Source organism: Onychostoma macrolepis, chromosome 11 (assembly GCF_012432095.1).
Source record: "Onychostoma macrolepis isolate SWU-2019 chromosome 11, ASM1243209v1, whole genome shotgun sequence".
Taxonomy (NCBI): Eukaryota; Metazoa; Chordata; class Actinopteri; order Cypriniformes; family Cyprinidae; genus Onychostoma; species Onychostoma macrolepis.
Window position 1 is genome coordinate 17,794,267 of NC_081165.1, and position 22,040 is coordinate 17,816,306.

Consider the following 22,040-nt stretch of genomic DNA (forward strand, 5'->3'; position numbering starts at 1 on the left):
GGATCTTGGCTTATATTGGCATGTATTTTTAGCATCCCATATCATGTCAAGCACAAGGGACCCTTCAGTAATTTCGTCTAGGGATGCATTTACTGTGGCCACACACACACAATGCCTCCCTCCGCTGGCGTTTACAACAAAGGATTCCGCAAACAAGCAATTAGAGTAAGGGAGAAGACCGAACACATGGCCATTATGTTCACCTAATACTTGTACTGTATGTTGAGGAGAGAATTGTTGACGAGTTATTGAAGAGATGTTAAAGAGCTAACGTTAAGGGAGTTGCTTGTTGCCGCTGAGTGGATCTCTGTAACCTTTATCCAAGCAGGGACCACGTGGAATTTACAGTGACCAAAACTGCTTAGATGATTGTTGAGTTGAAATCAAAATATAACTCCTAAAAAAAATAACTAACTTTAAGGAGAAACATGTTCATTCTTAATTATTACTGCATGCATTAAAAACTTTTAAGTTGATGCATAATTGCACACATTTGTTATGGTTACAGCAGATCTGATCATGCCACCATTATCGCTAAACATCATTTTGAAATCAGTTTGATATTTTTTAAGAAAATAGAAACAGAATCGAAATGACAGATAGAAAATAGAAATAGAATAGAAATGACAGAAACAAAATAGAAATAGAATAAAAACGACAGTGTTCAAAGAAAAAGTAACTCAATAATTGATTTCATAATTTTCACATAACAGGTATTAATTTTGAAGCGAGAAATTTAATTAAAATGTAAGTTAAAAACATGAAATCTGTAGAACATTTAATGGTCAATGATGAAAAATAAAAATAACATTTGCATTCCCACTTACCAAAACATCTCAAAATATATTTTTAATTGTTGTTAATATATTTGTTTTTATTGCTGTTTTTTCTTTTTTCTTCAAAAAGCAGAAAAAAATGATTATTTAAAATCAATTTCTGTAATACTGACTGAAGAAAATTTAAATGTAACTACATTTTTGTTCAAAAAAAAAAAACTAAACAAAAAAACAAAACTAGACTATCACACAATCACAATCAGTGCCCTCCAAAATATAATCCTGCTATAAAAATAACTAAGCTTGGGTTTGTGTTAAGATAAAAATGCGGCTTGCCCTTTTGTGTCAGTTTGGACACACAGTAAGCACCAATAGGCTCTGGAGGAGGTGACACATGATAATTTTTGTGACCGTGACCTTGGAGGAGATGATAAAAGGAGTTTGCCCACTCCACCCATTCAGTCCGTGTTAAGGTCAGTTAGCAAATTATGACTGGACACATTAACTAATTTAATTTGCTTGATCATTTGTTTATAATGCTACAATAATAACATAAATCATAAAATGCCATCAAAACAGTTTCTTAAAACTAAAATCTAATATTCTGTCAATAATGAAATGCTTTGTTTTATAGCTATAACATAACTTACCTCCTGGAATATACATTTAAACATAGTAATTGTGATTATTCCTGCAATGTTTACAAGTTTGTGTGTATTTTTGTCAACATAATATCATTTTTTTAATTTGATTTTTTTTTTTTTATTATTATTATTTAATTTTGGAGTGTAAACTAAAATCTTTGTCTTCTTTTAAGGTTATCTGGAAAGTTTTGCCTTCAGTAAGTAAGGGAGCAGTGGATTTATCATCATGTCGAGATTGTTGGATATGAAAGAGTTTGGAGAAGCTGCTCCGTTTCTGCGCAAATCCGACCTGGAGCTGCTGGCAGCGCAAACTGTGGCGTTTGATGGTACATGAGATACATTTTCAACTGACTTCAACAAATGTTTTACGGCGGATACAAACACTTCGATTCTCTTTCAAATAGCCTACTTGCCATCTTGTTTACGCGGCGGCTTTTTGGTGTTCGTAATTGCATGTTAGGTTCTTAACTTGTAATGTTGAAAAGGGCATATTGAGATAAATCTGGCATTGAATGATTGGATTTCTAACAAACAAACCAACGAAAAACTTTGTCGGAGCCTGGATATTGATCACTGACAGCCTCCCTTGTGCGCAGGAAAGAAACGCGCTTGGATAGCAGATGAAAAGGACGCGTACATTGCGGTGGAAATCAGGGAGATTGATGGTGACAAAGTCATCGTTGAGACCAAGGACGGCAAGGTAACACTTTTTAGTGAAATTGAATTTATCGTGTCAAAACAATATAAGGACATCCGAATTTAACGATTTGTAGATATGGCAATATAAACAAACTGTTGCTTCATTAACAGGAGAATAGTGCTTGTGAATGGTTTAGATCTCAATTAATGAAATTAAATTGTAATAATGATTTTGCAATTGTCATAATGGCGGTAGGCTACTTTAATTAATAAATAAACGAACATGAAATATTGTTTTGAGTTTAAACTATTTTACATGTAGGCTAAATTAGTTTAAAGCTTTTCAAATAGCTAAGAAAAACAATGTAAAACACGAACACTGCGTAACATTTAATTATTGGCTTTAGTAGTAGTAGCCTAGTAGTAGGCTAGTATTAATCTCCAATCCAAGCTAGCTATTTTTTAAAAGGACTATAGTTAGCCTAACTATCAATGTAACGTTAGCTTTCTCTATTTGAACTTTTCATCGTCCACTCTGTATCCTACCGGTTCGATGTTCTTCTGGTCAATAGTTTTTTTCTTTCTTTCTGGGCTTCCAGCCATTTATTCACTTTACCACGTTTAATACATTTGCACACTTTTACATCTTCTGCTGAGGCTATTTGTCATCACAAGCGATAGTAGTAACCGTTGTCAGTCGCCAGATGGCGCCACTAATTATTTTTAAGCGCGCTAGTGCTATGAACGTAAAGTGGTTTGTTGACATGAGCTACACACTGATCCAGTTTAGCGGTCATTTAAAAATAATATAACAAGTATTTGACAGCTCAGTGCGTAATTAACCAGTAAGAATCAAATATTCCCTTAATAATGGATCATATTAATTCTTTTCCTGTCCCATGTTATCTATAACCCTGCTTAAATCCTGCAGTGTTTAACTGTGAAGGAGGATGACATTCAACAGATGAACCCTCCGAAGTTTGACATGATAGAGGACATGGCCATGCTCACACACCTGAATGAGGCTTCGGTGCTCTATAATCTGCGGAGGCGCTACAGCAGTTGGATGATCTATGTTGGTACCATCACATCACAACTCAAAGCAAAGAAAAGATCTGCCCTTTCTCACTAATCTTTGATGCCACAAATAACTTGACCGGGGCATTAAACATAGAGGGGTGGCACTATTCATAGAACTTTACAGTCACTGTAATGAATTTAACACTTGCTTTTGCCAGGGGACAAATACAAGTGAATTCCCTAGAGGCATGTCCTTTACAACTGCCACAGTCAAAGTACTTCATAAAGTCATCTAAGGGAAGTTATGTATTCCTTAACTTTGTATATGTGGAAAAACTTAAATATGATAGTGCAAAGTAAACAGCAAAATTAGCATAGGAAAAAGTCACATTTTGAGATATAACAGCACACTCAAATGGCAATTTGTAAGTGTTATGGCAAATTAGTGGCTAATTCGTCTAATTTTTTACAATCTCATTCATGTGTTTTTGTACGATCAGCTTGCACCCCACTGATGGTTATGTTGAAGGGTGGACCTTCTTGCTTTATTCTGAAAATGTTAAATTTTTGTATGAACCAAATTGTACCAATTTACGTGAAAACACCGCCTCATAAAATAGTTATATTTCATAATATAAAAGACGCATTATGAGAAAGAAAGTTAATGTAGTGGTCTTTAACCCTGGAGATCTGTGGCGATTCTGCAGGGCATTTGCAAATTATTATTTGGTTATGATTAGTTTGGATTTTAAACAAACCTGTGTGTGTGTAGTTTCAGTTTCAGTCAATACATGGCCTCTCGGCCCATAGTTCCACAAAATCATAATGACATGGCAGATAATCTTTTCTTCATTCAATGTTATATAAACAATGCCAATCTCCATGCATACCCCGAATCACAAACACACCAACAAGAACAAGATCACCGAAGTATTTCTTACGCAAATCCTCATACAAGGAGCAATCATACAAATATGTGTGTGTGTATATATATGTATATATATATATATATATATATATATATATACACACACACATATACAATATTAAGTTAATTTTAATCAAGCTGAAGCCAAAATTCGGCTAGAAATGTCATTACCAATCAAACAGAAATAAGAGTACAGATTTTGTACATATGACCAGTGAATATTTTTTGGCTTTATAATTTAAGCATCATATCAAATTATGTATATCCATTAGTACTTGTTATTATTGGCCAGGCTTAAAATTCAACCCTCTGCTTCATCTCTATATCCACCGAGGCTTGAAAAAGGTTGAAGTCCTCTGGCCTGAAGAATTGTGTAATTTATCCTGACTGGATACGATACCTGAGATTAATTTTGTCAAATCTTCTCATGGCAGACATATTCTGGACTCTTCTGTGTGACCGTGAACCCATATAAATGGCTTCCCGTCTACACGGCCCCTGTAGTGGCTGCCTACAAAGGCAAACGTCGCTCCGAGGTTCCACCTCACATCTATTCCATCGCTGACAATGCCTACAATGACATGTTGCGCAGTAAGTATTACATTAAAGGATAGTTTGTCTCTGCCCTCTACAGTAACTTACAGGAGGGATAATTTCACACTTCAGAAAGGTCTTTTATGACCTGAAAGAAATGTGTTATTGTTTACCCCCACAGATCGTGAGAATCAGTCCATGCTAATCACGTAAGTTTTGACATACCTGCACACATTCTGTATTGCTGTGATGAGAGACATTTTCAGTGTGGAAAAATATTCAGTCACTGAGAATGTAATTTTTCAGATTACATGTCCAACTTTTGATTTTTGTTTCTTTATAGAACATTTTGTTGCATTGTTGTTGTTTTTTTTTTGTAATGTTCTTTGCTGTGGTATTTTTCTATCTTTTTTATTTTTCAAATGTCTTATCATTCAATCATTTCTTGATACTCATAGCGGAGAATCTGGTGCTGGCAAAACAGTAAACACGAAACGTGTAATTCAGTATTTTGCCATAGTAGCGGCTCTGGGTGAGGCACCGACTAAAAAAGGAGTAAGACACAAGCTCTCTCGGTTTCCCTCAAATCATCTCCCTCTTCTTTTTCGATCAGCTTTTTTTTTTTTACCTCTCATGCTGGCAAGTGTTTGTCATTTCATTTTGAAGTCGCTCCTCATCTAGGTGTCCGGCGCATTTTTACAGTGAAATTACTACTATGTATTGTGACAAAGTTAACTGTTATGGACATCCAGACTGAGGTTTGACTATCCCTTCCATTTGCATATATCTTTTGGCTAATTTTCCCAATGTTTTTGTGGGGTGAACCTGACTCCATGTGTCTTCTATAGCTTAACCCCAGCACATCATCTCCTGCATTTTTCTTCCTTGTTCTTGAAGTTTTTCTGTGAAAAAAAATTTGTGATTAACATTTAAGCTTTCCTTTTTTTCTGAAGCAGGCCCAACTTCTTTCAGTTTCCTTGATTTCAGCTTTTTGTCTTCATTTTTAAATCCATTATTCACAGAATCATTTTTCTCTGATTATAATAGGGTGTGATTGTTAAATACTTTGATGTATTTGATATGAGCTAACAAATTTTTTACCCCATTTTTCATTCTTAATCCATGTTTATCTATGAATTAGCATTTTCAGTTATAATATGTTATTTTTTAATCTATATTTTAAGTCTTTTGATGACAGATTGTTGACTAGCATAGTATAATACTTTTTTTAAACTTGTAAAACAACAAAATGCATTATATTGCATTCACATTAAATAACCAGGCTGTTAATGTAGAATGAAATATAAACAATAAAATATAATAACAGAAGATGAGAAATATGTGCTCTTTTTCAAAACATCAATTTTAATTTGTTGTTGTTCTATGTTTTAAGGCCCCTACCACTAAAACAGGGGTGAGTATATATTCACACGTGGGGACATACTGCATAAACTGCAACAAATAAAGCTCAGAAACATATCAGTTATAAAATTATGTTTCTCAGGGTACTTTAGAAGACCAGATTATTGAAGCCAATCCTGCAATGGAGGCTTTTGGAAATGCCAAGACATTGAGGAACGACAACTCGTCCCGTTTTGTGAGTATTTGACACTATATAGACCAAAGTTGTAGTTTTTGAGTCTAAATTCCATTTACTTACAAGTAAAGACCTGTTACCATGCTGTAAAATTAAACTATCAAGCATTGTTGATTCAACCATGGCTTATTTCCTTATATCCCTCTATAGGGTAAGTTCATCAGGATCCATTTTGGACCAACGGGGAAACTGGCTTCCGCTGACATTGATATATGTAAGTAAATGATTCAAAGAGTGATGATGGCCCTCCAGTTGATGTCATTCCAAAATGTAAAAACTGACAGTGCAGTGATTTTTCAAATTATTTCTCAAGATCTTCTGGAAAAATCCAGAGTGATATTTCAGCAGCCTGGAGAGCGTAGTTACCACATCTACTACCAGATCATGTCACAAAAGAAGCCTGAACTTCTTGGTAAGATAAATGCTACAATTACAAATACAATATTTAATTGCCATATTATTAATACATTTATTCTTTACTTGTGGATTTCAGACATGCTTCTGGTCTCTTCAAACCCCTATGACTACCATTTTTGCTCCCAAGGAGTGACAATGGTAGAGAATATGGATGACGGGCAGGAGCTTATGGCTACTGATGTAAGCTTTAAAATCTCTCATCACCTCTAAAACCAAATGAAAAAAACCCCCTACAAAATCATTCTCTTGCCCATCCAGCATGCCATGGATATCCTTGGCTTCACTCCAGAAGAAAAGTATGGCTGCTATAAAATAGTAGGGGCCATCATGCACTTCGGGAACATGAAATTCAAACAGAAGCAGAGGGAAGAGCAGGCAGAGGCCGATGGCACTGAAAGTGAGTGTAAATCTAGAATCTAGTTAGTCATTATTACAGTATTACAGTTAAAGATGGTCCAAAGCTTCAATGAAATAATCTTTCCAGGTGTTGATAAGGCCTCCTATCTGATGGGTGTTAGCTCAGCAGACCTCATAAAGGGTCTTCTGCACCCTAGAGTGAAGGTGGGCAACGAGTATGTGGTTAAAGGACAGAATGTCGAACAGGTGAGAAGTGTTCCCAAAATCTGTCCTCGCTGGATCCATGTCTATAGCTACAAAAACAGAATTATTTTGCTATGGCAATAATAACGCATGTTGAAACCACTGACATTTACTGTTGATCTACTAAGATACAAGGAATAAAGCCGCCTGACAAATCAGCCTGGTATCCAGGCAACTGTTGCAATCCATGTGAGTGACAGCTGTGATCTTCATGTGCTCCACACACATTGTGTGGCTCCACCAGGTTAACTATGCCGTGGGAGCTCTGGCCAAAGCCACTTATGACCGCATGTTCAAGTGGTTGGTGGGGCGTATAAATAGGACGCTCTACACCGTTCTGCCACGCCAGTTCTTTATCGGAGTGCTGGACATTGCCGGCTTTGAGGTCTTTGAGGTGAGTGACTCTCGAAATTCCACACCGCACTTATCTAGATTTCCGTCGGCATTCACACTTGTGCATCTGTCATGTGGATTCTCTCAACAGCTCAACAGCTTCGAGCAGCTCTGCATCAACTTCACCAATGAGAAACTGCAACAGTTTTTCAACCACCACATGTTCATCCTGGAACAAGAGGAGTACAAAAGGGAGGGCATTGAGTGGACCTTTATCGACTTTGGGCTTGACCTCCAGGCCTGCATTGACCTCATTGAAAAGGTTTTTTTTATTGTACTTAAAACAAAGAGATGAATACAGTAACAATTCAAAATATGCCTTCTGAGCTGTTTTCTCTTTGTTAGCCCTTAGGAATCATGTCCATCCTTGAAGAGGAGTGCATGTTCCCTAAAGCTACCGACAACAGCTTCAAGGCAAAGCTGTTTGACAATCACCTTGGCAAATCTGCCAATTTCCAAAAGCCAAGGCCTGACAAGAAGAGAAAGTTTGAGGCTCATTTTGAGCTAGTGCACTATGCAGGAGTGGTGAGTTTCTACCAATTTCTACCAATAGCTCCAATAAGACTAAATTTAAAAGTCACTCAGGCAGCACTTGATATTAGTATTTATGATGAATTTTAGATTATTCTTGGTGCTTTTTGTACCGGAAAACAACTTAAGCCAGTCAGTTTTCTGGTTTAAGCTGGTCTTCCATTCTGGAAAGCTGGAAAGTGACCTCTAAAATGTAGATATTAAATTTTTTTATCTGAATTTCAGGTGCCATATAATATTATTGGTTGGTTAGACAAAAACAAAGACCCCCTGAATGAAACGGTGGTAGCTTGTTTCCAGAAATCAGCCAACAAGCTTCTGGGCAGTCTATATGAGAAATATGTTAGCTCTGACTCAGGTAAATATACCCCACAGTCTACCTGAAATATGCCACAATTCTCTTCTAAACCATAAAATACTCCTAAATACAACGTTTACCTTTTAGCCTCTGACACAAAAACAGGCGGCAAGGAAAAGAGGAAAAAGGCTGCTTCCTTCCAGACAGTGTCACAGCTACACAAGGTAGGAATATGACCAGACATTACTTGGTGCAAATTAGTTAGTAACAACAGATGGTCAGATATTCATGGTCATTAAAACAAGAAAATCAAAACTCTTCAGTACTGAGAGGGAGGCAGTTAAGACTTGCAGTGATGTTTAGAGAAATGACACATGAACATCACTTTAAGTCTGTGCTGGCTCCTGTTCTATCTGTTTCCACAAAGAGCATCAACAACTCAGGGTAAGTCTTAATAACACATCTGACAATGTTTTGGAGAAGGACACTTTTGCATATGTTATTATTGATTGCATTTGCTTTGTGCTGTGTAAAAGGTTAAGAACTTCTGTACAACAGGACTTAGAGGAGTTTATGACCGTTTCTGTTTCTCCAACTGCAGGAGAATCTCAACAAGCTGATGACAAACTTGCGGAGCACTCAGCCCCATTTTGTGCGCTGCATTATCCCCAATGAGACCAAAACACCAGGTGTTGTAACCAAAATCACTATTTTTGAGCATCAAACAATTTCACAGCTTAGTTTTACACTGAAACAACCTGAAAGAGAATCTTTCAAACTTGCAAAAAAAGGGAAGTTGCAAAACCTCAGGGCAAATGTCTAACTGAAACATTTTCATCTTTTTGCAGGTATCATGGATGCTTACCTGGTGCTGCACCAGTTGCGCTGTAACGGAGTCCTGGAGGGCATTCGCATTTGCAGGAAGGGATTTCCTAACAGAATTCTTTATGCCGAGTTCAAACAACGGTAAGAAGAGCTACTATTGACACATCTTGTGTACTCTTGAGAACATCAAAAAATGCACAATGAACTACAGCCTGAATTCCCGGAAATGTTGGGACGTTTTTTTGAATAAATTGAAATTTGAATAAAATGAAAACTAAAAGACTTTCAAATTACATGAGACAATATTTTATTCACAATAGAACATAGAGAACAAAATAAATGTATAAATGAAGAAATTTTACACTTTTATCCACTAAATGAGCCCATTTCAAAGTTGATACCTGCTACATGTCTCAACAAAGTTGGCACGGGGGCAACAAAGGGTTGAAAAAGCACAAAATTTAGAAAAGATTCAGCTGGGAGAACATCTAGCAACTAATTAAGTTAATTGACATCAGCTCTGTAACATGATTAGCTATAAAAGGGATGTCTTAGAGTAAAGCTGGGCATTTTATTTAATGGTGCCTTTCAAAACACCCAAGGTCACCTTACAAGCAAGCAAAGATAAAAATAAAAATACAAATTACTACACAAGACAAACACACAAAACAAACACTCAATAAAACATATTATAAAAAAGGCTGTATTAAAAGATATGTCTTAAGACGCATTTTAAAAGTCAGCAGGCAATCGCTACTGCATACATCAAGGGGAAGGGTGTTCCATAGGTGGGGGGCAGCATAGCTAAAAAATCTGGCACCCATGGTAGTTAGTCGAATCCGAGGTACCACAAGAGAAATTAAAGATGAAGATCTGAGACCACGTGAAGGGGTGTAAACATGAAGAAGTTGAGTAAGGTATTGGGGTGCAAGATTATGAAGTGCCTTGTAAGTAAGTAGCAAGATCTTGAATTCAGCTCGATACTTTACTGGAAGCCAGTGCAATTGCTGAAGAACTGGAGAAATGTGCTCAGTAGAAGGTATTCTAGAAAGAACACGAGCTGCAGAATTTTTAACCAACTGGAGCTTATGTAGCAATTTAGAGGGAACACCAGTGAGAAGGGCATTACAGTAGTCTATAAGTGAAGTGACTAGTGCGTGAACAAGAACTGCTGTATTATTGGTTGAGAGAAAGGGACGGAGACGGTTAATATTACGCAAGTGGAAGTATGCAGTTCGTGTGATATTATTAATTTGAGATTTCGAGGATAGTGTGCTATCCACGATAACAGTCGGCATCATCATCATCGGCATGATTCTGTCATTGACATTACTAAATGGGCCCAGGAATACTTCCAGAAACCACTGTCGGTAAACACAATCTGCCATGCCATCTGCAGATGCCAACTAAAGCTCTATCATGCAAAAAGGAAGCCATATGTGAACATGGTCCAGAAGCGCCTTCATGTCCTGTGGGCCAAGGCTCATTTAAAATGGACTGTTTCAAAGTGGAAAAGTGTTCTATGGTCAGACGAGTCCAAATTTGACATTCTTGTTGTAAATCACAGGACGCCGTGTCCTCCGTGCTAAAGAGGAGGGAGACCTTCCAGCGTGTTATTAGCGTTCAGTTCAAAAGCCAGCATCTCTGATGGTATGGGGGTGCATAAGTGCATACGGTATGGGCAGCTTGCATGTTTTGGACGGCACTATGAATGCTGAAAGGAATATAAAGGTTTTAGAGCAACATATGCTCCCCTCCAGATGACATCTATTTCAGGGAAGGTGTTTCAGCAGGACAATGCAAAACCACATACTGCAGCTATTACAACAGCATGGCTTCATAATAGAAGAGTCCAGGTGCTGAATTGGCCTGTCTGCAGTCCAGATCTTTCACCTATAGAGAACATTTGGTGCATCATTAAACGAAAAATACGTCAAAGACGACCACAAACTCTTCAGCAGATGGAAACCTATAACAGGCAAGAATGGGACCAAATTCCAACACCAAAACTCCAGAAACTCATAACCTTGATGCTCAGACGTCTTCAAACTGTTTTGAAAAGAAGAGAAGATGCTACACCATGGTAAACATGCCTCCGTCCCAACTATTTTGAGACCTGTAGCAGGCATCAAATTTGAAATGAGCTCATTTTGTGCATAAAATTGTAAAATTTCTCAGTTTAAACATTTAGTTTAAATTTAGGAGCGCCGCCACAGAAAAAGAGCTGGCCGCTCTAAAAGAGGAGTTCCTGAAGCTAAAGGAGGCACTAGAGAAATCAGAGTCCAAACGTAAGGAACTGGAAGAGAAACAGGTCAGCCTGATCCAAGAGAAGATGTTTTAATTTTAGTTTTAATTTTATTCAAATTTTAAAAAATGTCCCAACATTTCCGGAATTCGGGTTGTACAATGAAATCTTGACATTCCTTTACTTTTAGAAAGTATAATTTCCCTGTGTTACAAGTTAAACTGTGTTATTTCTGGGGTGCTAGTGGCACTAAATGCAATTGAAAAAAAATAATTGTTTCCAAAAAGTTTTCTCAAAATCTTGTACCACACTTTGGTGGGGCCAAAATTTGGATCATATTGTTTAAACAAATTATTTATGTTTGATTATTTGATTAAATTATTTCTGAAATTTTCTGAAAACATCAGAGCCACAAGTGTCTACATATTTTATGGAAATTAATGTATTAATGACTGACTTAAAGCTGTTTATTCACATTAAACTGTGACATTTTGAGTATTTCAACATAATACATTTGCTCAATTCATCTTTAGCCTTCAGTGGTTTGTGAGAAGTCAGCTTGATGATAAGCCAGTTGTTACATAATAGTACAAATTTCTGCACATCAGTTAAATCTGGAACAACTATGTTTGCAGATAATAATGATAAAAAATAGTGAATAAAAATAAACCACGAGGATGTCTATATTACTCCTTTTCACAGGTATCGCATTCTGAATCCTCATGCAATCCCTGATGACAAGTTTGTTGACAGCAGGAAGGCTGCAGAGAAACTTCTGGCTTCACTGGATATCGACCATAATCAGTATAGATTTGGACATACTAAGGCAAGTCAGACTTCAGCCAGTAAAAGCTTGTTGCTTTCAGCCTCAAGCAATGGGACATCAATAACAGGTTAACTCTGTACACAAGACAAAATGGGCTAAATCAAACCGTCTGTGTCTCTGCATTACAGGTGTTCTTTAAAGCTGGTCTGCTGGGACACCTGGAGGAGATGAGGGACGAGTGTCTGGCTAAAGCTCTCACTCTACTGCAGGCCTCCAGCCGTGGCAAGATCATGAGGATGGAGCTGACGAAGATGATGGAGAGGAAGTAATACATAATTCTATGCAAAAAAAAAAAAAAGGTTTCTAAGATTCAATTACAGTGGCCCCCAAGCATATTTTGATATTTAAGTCACACTTAAAAATTAATACAAATAATTGCATTAGATAACATTTCCAACCAGGTTCCACTTATTTTAAAGAAAGATATTTCACAAAAAATGTCTTTCAGATAGTTAGTGGAACATCCACCCCCCAAAAATTACTTTGACACTGAGTTATTCCTGAAAAAAAGCATAATTTGTTTAAAGATGTCACTTGTCCTATTTAATGCAAAATGTAAAGAAATCTATATATTTTAAGTGTGGTTTAATTGGCAAAAGTTAAAAATTTAAAGGTTTTCTGAATATAAAATATGAAGTTACATATTCAGACTTAAGGTTCAGTCACATTGGCAAAATTTCACGAGCAAAAAGGTCTGAAGCACATCTCACACAGACGTTACTTTCAGACCAAGCATCTTTCTGTTGGTCAATGCAATGAATTCACATGACCAACTTGCGAAAATATTGCGAAATCTGCATATAGGAAATCTTTTGCCCTGCCACGAAATTCCTGGTCATGTGGATTCCTATTGAAATTACTCGATGTTGACTATGACAATTCACCAAACAACCATAAATGTGAACACAGCTTTACCCTACTAATAGCTCTTACATGGTTTCAACCCACTTGAATGGAGAAAAAGGCTTCTATATGCTTATATTCTCCATCTTCTTGATGCCGTCCCACACAAATATTCACAAACTATACTGATATCCAACAGGTTTACTTCTAAAAAATGTAGCAACAAGCTGTTGTCACATGATATCTCTCAACCCTCAACATATGAGAGGTATTTTGGGGCCATGTGGATGGAGTGTGTGAGGCGTGTGTCTTCAGACATGCATTTGTCCATGTGTGCATGTGTGGTCGAGACCCTTCATATGCTCCGACACTCTCTGTGAAACGCGAGGTTCTCCATGCCCATATTTATAACCTCCACCCTTCCCCTTATTAGACAATGCAGACGGTGTCTTTAAAGCCCAGAAGCCCAGTGGGTCACATGACAGCTGCTCACCCCACTCCCCACTAAAAATACAGGCCAGCTCCCTGCTCAAAGGCCTGTTTTGACAAGGCGCCTGTTCCTCTAAAGGACCACATTGAAAGCATATCTGCAGACTGGCAAAGGATTAAAGCCGCTGGTTCACAGAAGGCCTCAGTTTCTAAATAAATATTAGACGCTTCACCTTTTGGGTGGCCTGGAGCAGATGCATGGCAGCTATTTGATCAGACCGAATTCTCTGCCGTCATCTGCTAACATATAACCACAGTACTGTGAAAGCAAGTGCATGACATCTGAAAGTCGCCCCAGTAATAGACTAACTAAAATGAGCCTCGTTTCATGCATTCATGGACGTAAGCCAGTGGGTCATATGGGGGTGACACAGTCTTCCCATGATCAGTGTTGTTGTTGTTGTTGACTAAAACTATTAAAATCAATTTCACTAACTGAAATAAGGTTCAAATAACAAGAAAAAATATATAAATATTAGAACATTAGCAAAACTAGCTTGGCAACTCACTGAATGAAAATAAGTTTTAGTTCAAAACTGAAATTATAGCAAAGCTAATTAGAAATATTAAAAATATATTAAAATAGGATTATTAAAATAATATAAAAAAATGACATAAAAAGCACAACAAAATACTTAGAAAATCTTAAAATTAAAATGAAAACTGAAAATATAAAAATAAACGCTAATTCAAAATATTAATAAATACTATAAAAGTATAAAATAATACTAAAACAACATTGATGCATTAATAGTTTGTGGGTTCATGTGGTTAACACAATTTTTTTATAGTCTAAGTATGGATGAATGATATGATTGCAAAAATATTCGTGTTGCAATAACCCAAAGCCACTCAATATAGCGGCTGTAAGAATGGAAGCCGACCTTTCAATTTATAGAGCCAATCACGTGATGTAACTGGACCAGGCAGAAAAATACAGTATTTTAGTATAGTTTAGAAATAAAGAAACAAAAATGTAAAACTTAACACTAATAATTTTAGATCTTTTCACATTCATCTATATAGGAGCTATAATTATATCACCAAGATGGCCACCAAGTGCACTGACATGCCTTAAAGAGACTATACCTATACCTGATTATACCTGCCTCTTGTCATTAGGGAGGCTCTTATGATCATCCAGTGGAATATCCGGGCCTTCAACATCGTGAAGAACTGGCCGTGGATGAAACTTTTCTTCAAAATCAAGCCCCTGCTGAGGAGCGCCGCCACGGAAAAAGAGCTGGCCGCTCTAAAAGAGGAGTTCCTGAAGCTAAAGGAGGCACTAGAGAAATCAGAGTCCAAACGTAAGGAACTGGAAGAGAAACAGGTCAGCCTGATCCAAGAGAAGAATGACGTTTCCCTGCAGCTTCAGGCAGTGAGTATCAATGGCAATCGTGCTGTTTGCACACAACCAACACACATTTTCACATTTTATTGTGTTACAGCAGGACATTTTGTACAGTTTCATACAGTTTGCAGTTTGGCAAAAAGACTAAAGTGCAGGATAAATTTATTTAAAAAAAATAGCTGAATGCATAAAAGTATAAAATTATTCTTCTCCAAGGCACCAATGTTGACATGATCCATGATCTAAATGATCTAAAATTGTATTGTTTTCATAATAAATTATGAAATAGTGCAAAAAGAATCAAATTAATTGTACATATTCAAGTGTTAAATTGCTTAAATTTACTTTCTAATCGCTCAACAGGAGCAGGATAACCTGGCAGATGCAGAGGACCGTTGTGACCTGTTCATCAAGACCAAGATTCACCTTGAAGCCAAAGTGAAGGAGATGACCGAACGCCTGGAAGACGAAGAGGAGATGAATGCTACTGTTCTTGCCAAAAAACGCAAGCTGGAGGATGAGTGCGCTGAGTTGAAAAAGGACATTGATGATCTGGAGATAACCTTGGCCAAGGTAGAGAAGGAAAAGCATGCCACTGAAAACAAGGTGAGCCCATTCTGTTGATGAAAATGAAGGTCAAGCTTTGTTGTTGAGCCACTGTGAAGTCTGTTAAACTAATTAAAGTCCCTTTTCATAGGTGAAGAATCTGATAGAAGAGATGGCAGCTTTGGATGAAACTATTCTGAAGCTCACTAAAGAGAAGAAGGCCCTACAGGAGAGTCACCAGCAGACGCTGGATGACTTGCAGACAGAGGAAGACAAAGTCAACACTCTGACTAAGGCCAAAGCCAAGTTGGAGCAGCAAGTAGATGATGTAAGTTGGATAAATGTTAACATTTCCAAATAGAAGAATAAATCAGAAATCAGTAATACACTATAATTCCATGTTTTAGTTGGAGGGGTCCTTGGAACAGGAGAAGAAATTGCGAATGGACCTGGAACGGGCCAAACGCAAGCTGGAGGGCGATCTCAAGCTGGCCATGGAGTCTGTCGTGGACCTTGAAAATGACAAGCAGCAATTAGAGGAAAAGCTAAAGAAGTAAGAAAATATCACATAACAGGATGCTGTAAAATATTTCTGTTCTTATACTGCCTTTTTTTTTTTTTTATAGGAAAGATTTTGAAATGAACCAGATCAGTTCGAAAATTGAAGATGAGCAAGTGCTCATCATTCAGCTTCAAAAGAAGATCAAGGAATTGCAGGTGAGTCAAACTGGATTTCTGAGTTTGTGTCTCTATCGGAACATTTTCATTCATTCTTTCATTGTGTTTAAGGCTCGTATTGAGGAGCTCGAAGAGGAACTGGAAGCAGAGCGTTCCATCCGAGCGAAGATGGAGAAACAGCGATGCGATGCATCCAAAGAGCTTGAAGAGCTCAGCGAGCGTCTCGAGGAAGCCGGAGGTGCCACGTCAGCTCAAATTGAGATGAATAAAAAACGGGAGGCAGATTTTCTAAAACTGCGTCGTGACCTTGAGGAGGCCATATTGCACCACGAGGCTATGACTGCCGCACTGCGCAAAAAGCATGCAGACAGTGTGGCTGAGCTGAGTGAGCAAATTGACAGCCTTCAGCGGGTCAAACAGAAGTTGGAGAAGGAGAGAAGTGAGGCCAAGATGGAGGCAGATGACCTAACCTCCAATTTAGAGCAGCTGGCAAAGAGCAAGGTGGAAAATATGATCCATGTTGCACCACATTCTGATCTAATTTAACTAGTATTAATTTAGCTTTGACTTTAACATTGAAAAATCATGGGATGATTTCAGTTGAGCTCAGGTTTAAATCTTTTTAGTTATTTGAATGCTCTTAGTTTGTAGGCTATATACTATTTTTTTAATCAAATTATTTTATAAAATAAGGTTACTGGGTATGATGAATTTACAACAAACAATATTTTTTACTGCTTTTATTAATATGGCTTAATGTAAATTTTTAAATATACTCAAACATTTATACATTTGCATTTAGTCATTTAGCAGATGCTTTTATCCATATCGACTTAGGAATGACTTACAAATGAGGACAATAGAAGCAAGCAAAACCAATAAGAGAGCAATAATATGTAAGTGCTATGACAAGTCTCTGTTAGTCTAATGCAGTACACATAGCAGCTTTTTATATAATAAAATGAAAACAAGTAGGTAGAATAGAAAAAGAATAGAGAATGCTAGTGATAGCGGGTCAATTTATTTTTAAATAAAAATAAAAATAGAATAGAGAGTGTGAGTGTTAGAGGGTCAAGTTTTTTTTTAAATAAAACAATTCAAGTTGTATAAATTAACATCATTGAATCTATTATAAACAAACATAAATGAACAAAAACCAATAGTATATGAATTAACATTAACCTAAATGAATAAATGCTGTGATCGAATGTAGCAAGTTTATCCTTATTGTAAAATTAAAAAATAGGCCTATATAAATGTAACATGACTTAGGCTTAAGAAACCATCAAATACAACAATTTAAATCAAAAGATTCAAATCCCTTAAATTTAACAATAAAATTTGCCAAGAGTAATAAAAACTTTATAATACAATGACAGATTGCTATAAAATAACTGCAGATTGTTCCAAGAAAATGGTGCTGAAAACATAAAAGTCTTATTATCCATTTATTATACAAATGTATTAATTTTATAAAAAAATAATACAGGCTTCCACTGAGAAAACGTGTCGCCTCTATGAGGACCAGATGAACGAGTCAAAAGCCAAAGTGGAGGAGCTCCAAAGGCAACTCAGCGACACCAACATACAGCGTGCCCGGGCTCAGGCTGAAAGCGGTATACAAACAAACTACCTACTAAACAAATCCATACTTAACAAGAACCACTGAGACATTTATGCGTTGGTTTGAGACATCTAATATCCTTACTAACTGTAAAAACGTTTACATCATTTTTCCATAATACAGCTGAGCTGGGCAGAAAGCTGGAGGAGCATGAAGCTCTGGTGTCTCAACTGCAGCGCAATAAAAACTCCCTTAGCCAAAACATTGAGGAGCTTAAGAAACAGCTAGATGAAGAAACCAAAGTAAGAGAAACTATTTTTCTCACTGCTCAACATGTTCCTGCTTTTATGTGGAACCAATTTCTACTTTTGATTTGTCTTTGACATCTGCTCCTTTCAGTCAAAGAATGCCTTGGCTCATGCCCTGCAATCATCCAGGCATGACTGTGATCTGCTGAGGGAGCAGTATGATGAAGAGCAAGAGGGCAAATCTGAGCTGCAGCGTGCACTGTCCAAGGCCAATGCCGAAGTCGCCCAATGGAGGACCAAGTATGAGACAGACGCCATACAGAAGACAGAGGAGCTTGAGGAAGCAAAGTGAGTGTGTGGACTAGACAGGAAATAATGACTGGCTTCATTCGATCTAAAACTGAATCATTAAATTCCACAAATTGACAGGAAGAAGTTGGCCGTCCGCCTCCAAGAGGCTGAGGAACAAGTCGAGGCATCAAACGCAAAGTGCTCCTCCCTAGAAAAGACCAAACATCGACTGCAGTCTGAGATTGAGGATCTCGTAGTAGATCTGGAGCGCTCTAATGCAGCCGCCGCTGCCCTGGATAAGAAGCAGAGGCAATTTGACAAGATTCTGGCTGAATGGAAGCAGAAGTATGAGGAGTGTCAGTCTGAGCTGGAGTCTTCACAGAAAGAGTCTCGTAATCTGAGCACAGAGCTGTTTAAACTCAAGAACTCTTATGAGGAGGCTCTGGACCATCTGGAGAGCATCAAATGGGAGAATAAAAATATACAGGGTATGTTTTGAACTTTATAGATTATGAGTAGAGAAAGAAACTACAATATTAACATATTATCAGTCACAAAACGTGACTTATCAATACCTTTCATGTTTCTGACAGAGGAGATTTCTGACCTAAATGACCAACTAGGCCAGGGCAGCAAGACCATTCATGAGCTTGAGAAGATCAAGAAGGGCTTAGACCTGGATAAGACTGAAATTCAGGCAGCCCTGGAGGAAGCTGAAGTATGAATCTTCTTTGTGTCTGCAAACGTTTGTAATTGAAAACCAAAAATAAAAAACCTCAGTCACATTATTGTTACACCAGAAATTATTCTTCAAAAGGAGAAGTATTTTCATGATTATTATTGTGACATTAAAAAAAACAGAGTGGTAAATTTCCTGTTAGGTCTTTTTTAGGTGAGGTTAAATAGTGCATGTTAAACCCAGCCCATAACATGTAGAATAATATCACACCAAAACAGATTTGAAAAGACTTGGACTCTCTCATTAAATTCTCATATATATAATTTTTTGTGTCAGGGAACTCTGGAGCATGAGGAGAGCAAGACTCTACATATACAGCTGGAGCTCAACCAGATCAAAGCAGACATTGACAGGAAGCTGGCTGAGAAAGATGAGGAAATCGACAATCTTCGGTGAGTTCTACTGAATGAGTGATGAAGACGAAGATGATTGAACCATTATTTTCCATAACTCCATTTCATTATACAACCATTGTTGATTATACTACAAGGCTTCCTAACTACTTTACCCACCTTTAACGTCTCTAGCCGTAACCATCAGCGTGCCATAGAGTCCATGCAAGCCACCCTGGATGCAGAAGCAAAATCCCGTAATGAAGCCATTAGGTTGAAGAAGAAGATGGAGGGCGACCTGAATGAAATGGAGGTTCAGCTGAACCATGCAAATCGCTTGGCCACCGAGTCCCAAAAAATGGTCCGCAACCTGCAAACACAGATTAAGGTAAATGGCTTTTATTATAACAAACATTTTAATTATTGCATCATAATTGTGGGAAATAAAACACAGGTTTGGAGTAATTCCATATTATATGTATGCAAAATGACCTAAGCAAATAGTCACTAACTCATCCCTAACTAACATAAAACCCCCTGTCATATAAATTAAAAGGACCTTCAGATAGAGCTGGATGAGACTATTCACCAGAATGAAGAACTGAAGGAACAGGTTGCCGTTACTGAACGCAGAAACAACCTCCTGACTGCTGAGGTTGAAGAACTCAGAAGCCAGCTGGAGCAGAACGATCGCGCCCGCAAACTGGCTGAGTATGAGCTCCTGGAAACCACGGAGAGGGTCAACCTACTGCAAACCCAGGTAATGGACAGATTTTCCATCAGTCTTTGCTGAAGGCAGTTCTTCCGAGCATTGACCACAAATAATAAATAGTCATTTTCCATAATTCTTTCTTCCTCCCCAGAACACGTCACTGCTTAATCAAAAGAAAAAGTTGGAGCGCGATATCTCCACGTTGTCTAGTGAGGTGGATGATGCTGTGCAGGAGTGCCGAAATGCAGAAGAAAAAGCCAAAAAGGCCATCACTGATGTGAGTGTCTTGGATAGAGTGGATGTTTTTTGCTAAATATTGTGTTTAGGAAATTTAATATGAAGGTTTCAACATGCAGACTGCCATGATGGCAGAAGAGCTCAAGAAAGAGCAGGACACCAGCGCTCACCTGGAACGGATGAAGAAGAACATGGAGCAGACCATCAAAGATCTTCAGATGCGTCTGGATGAGGCTGAGCAGATCGCTCTAAAAGGAGGCAAGAAACAAATCCAGAAACTGGAAAGCAGGGTAAGTTAAAATATTGCTGCATGAAAAACATGACTGACTTTTGGCGGTGTCTGGTGTTGTAATATAAAGTAAACTTCTACCTTTGCTTTCCTTAAGGTCAGAGACCTGGAGAGTGAGCTAGAATCTGAGCAGAAAAAAAGCAATGAATTCCAGAAGGGAGTCAGCAAATACGAGCGAAGGATCAAGGAGCTCACCTACCAGGTACAGACTCCATCAGAGAGATGCACAAATTCAGTTTAGATTCTTGCTTCAATGGCTTCAAGAGCTGCACTATTCTGGAAGAATAAAGCCTGTGGCACCACCTGCTGTTTCTACAGACTGAAGAGGACAGGAAGAACATGGCTCGTCTACAGGAGCTCATAGACAAGCTGCAGGCCAAAGTTAAGACCTACAAGAGACAAGCAGAGGAGGTGGTGAGTTTACAAATAAACCTTAACATGCTACCCCTCGTGTATACTTAAAACATCACTGGTGGTTCCTGCTCATTGTAATGTAGGAGGAACAAGCTAATACCAACTTGACTAAGTACAAGAAGATCCAGCATGAGCTGGACGACGCTGAGGAGCGAGCCGAGATCGCGGAGTCTCAAATGAATAAACTACGTACTCGGACAAGAGACCCGGGTAGCAAGGCTAGTCCTAAGGCATGTAGCTCTTGAATATTGCATTTTAAACTTTTTTAATTTACTCTATATAATGACTAATTAATCAGCTTTGTTTTTACCCATTTTAGCTTGCAGAGTGAAGAGGAAGACCCTCTCATATAGGATCACAGCCCACAGCTGCAACAGTTTTGTGTGAGACTGAATTAAAAATGAGCCTAAAGCTATTAGCAAAATAAAAAATAATGACTCTTTTATGTTTATGTAGATCATATAAATCTTTATTTCATGTTGTCTTTATTTGTACCAATGTATAGGCCTACTGCAACTTTATGACATCTCTTTGATTTTAAACTTTCAAAGATAAAACACAGCCCCTCCTTAAACCCTCTTCAGGATATATACAGGCAACAAAGAAGCAGTGTTTAAAAATGTATGTGTTTGCAATGAATGTAAGTGCTCTAGTCTTCATCTCACGTTCGCCTAAGTGTACATGATTTTAAACACTTAAATCATAATTTAAATATTAATAATTTCTGTTTAAAGAGGTTTAAAACACTTTAAAAGAAATTAGGCATGTATCACAAGAAAGAAAAATTATATAAATAATGCCTTCCTTGAGGATGGTGCTTCATGTCTTAAATGTCCAAAAAGGTCAGTTTCATATGCAAAAGAATGAGACTTGAATGACAAAAATGGTTAAGAACACTTTAAATTGTTTTTGTTCTTAGTGTATAATAAACCTAAATTCGAACATACCTATATTCGAACTATATTATATAAATTGCCGTTACATAAAAAAAAAAAATTATAATAAAATAGGCAATGTATGATTTATATTGAAAC

General features: G+C 37.5%; 2 protein-coding genes across 6 annotated transcripts in view; one reads left to right on the forward strand and one right to left on the reverse strand.

Moving 5' to 3' along the window:
- LOC131548989 (ubiquitin carboxyl-terminal hydrolase CYLD-like) overlaps nucleotides 1-2,967 on the reverse strand; it is a 36,652-nt gene extending 33,685 nt beyond the window's left edge. For 2 of the 4 annotated variants that reach the window (XM_058790671.1, XM_058790670.1), the window contains exon 1: nucleotides 2,606-2,906. The gene's annotated coding sequence lies outside the window, so the exon portion shown is untranslated. Of the gene's footprint in view, nucleotides 1-2,605 lie in introns of all 4 variants that reach the window. The other 2 variants (XM_058790668.1, XM_058790669.1) reach the window with 2 other exon arrangements.
- Nucleotides 1,577-21,967, forward strand: myh7ba (myosin, heavy chain 7B, cardiac muscle, beta a). Of its 2 annotated transcripts, XM_058790666.1 has the most exons (41): nucleotides 1,577-1,746; nucleotides 2,017-2,120; nucleotides 2,991-3,134; nucleotides 4,442-4,598; nucleotides 4,723-4,750; nucleotides 5,000-5,096; nucleotides 6,046-6,138; nucleotides 6,289-6,352; nucleotides 6,452-6,550; nucleotides 6,632-6,735; nucleotides 6,814-6,952; nucleotides 7,040-7,158; nucleotides 7,400-7,549; nucleotides 7,640-7,810; nucleotides 7,894-8,073; nucleotides 8,305-8,437; nucleotides 8,525-8,601; nucleotides 8,979-9,066; nucleotides 9,226-9,343; nucleotides 12,150-12,273; nucleotides 12,402-12,538; nucleotides 14,728-14,983; nucleotides 15,320-15,562; nucleotides 15,654-15,830; nucleotides 15,910-16,055; nucleotides 16,129-16,219; nucleotides 16,292-16,681; nucleotides 17,670-17,796; nucleotides 17,928-18,046; nucleotides 18,144-18,340; nucleotides 18,422-18,771; nucleotides 18,877-19,001; nucleotides 19,299-19,414; nucleotides 19,550-19,742; nucleotides 19,911-20,114; nucleotides 20,218-20,343; nucleotides 20,423-20,593; nucleotides 20,690-20,794; nucleotides 20,911-21,006; nucleotides 21,090-21,236; nucleotides 21,326-21,967. In XM_058790666.1, exons 1-41 carry the CDS (start codon nucleotides 1,647-1,649, stop codon nucleotides 21,335-21,337), a joined length of 5,817 nt encoding a protein of 1,938 aa, XP_058646649.1. In that variant the 5' UTR covers nucleotides 1,577-1,646; the 3' UTR covers nucleotides 21,338-21,967. The 2 variants fall into 2 exon arrangements, with proteins under 2 accessions (XP_058646649.1, XP_058646648.1); XM_058790665.1 differs by lacking the exons at nucleotides 1,577-1,746; nucleotides 2,017-2,120; nucleotides 2,991-3,134; nucleotides 5,000-5,096 and adding an exon at nucleotides 5,935-5,955 and having other exon boundaries at nucleotides 4,508-4,598.
- Nucleotides 21,968-22,040: the final 73 nt, after the last annotated feature.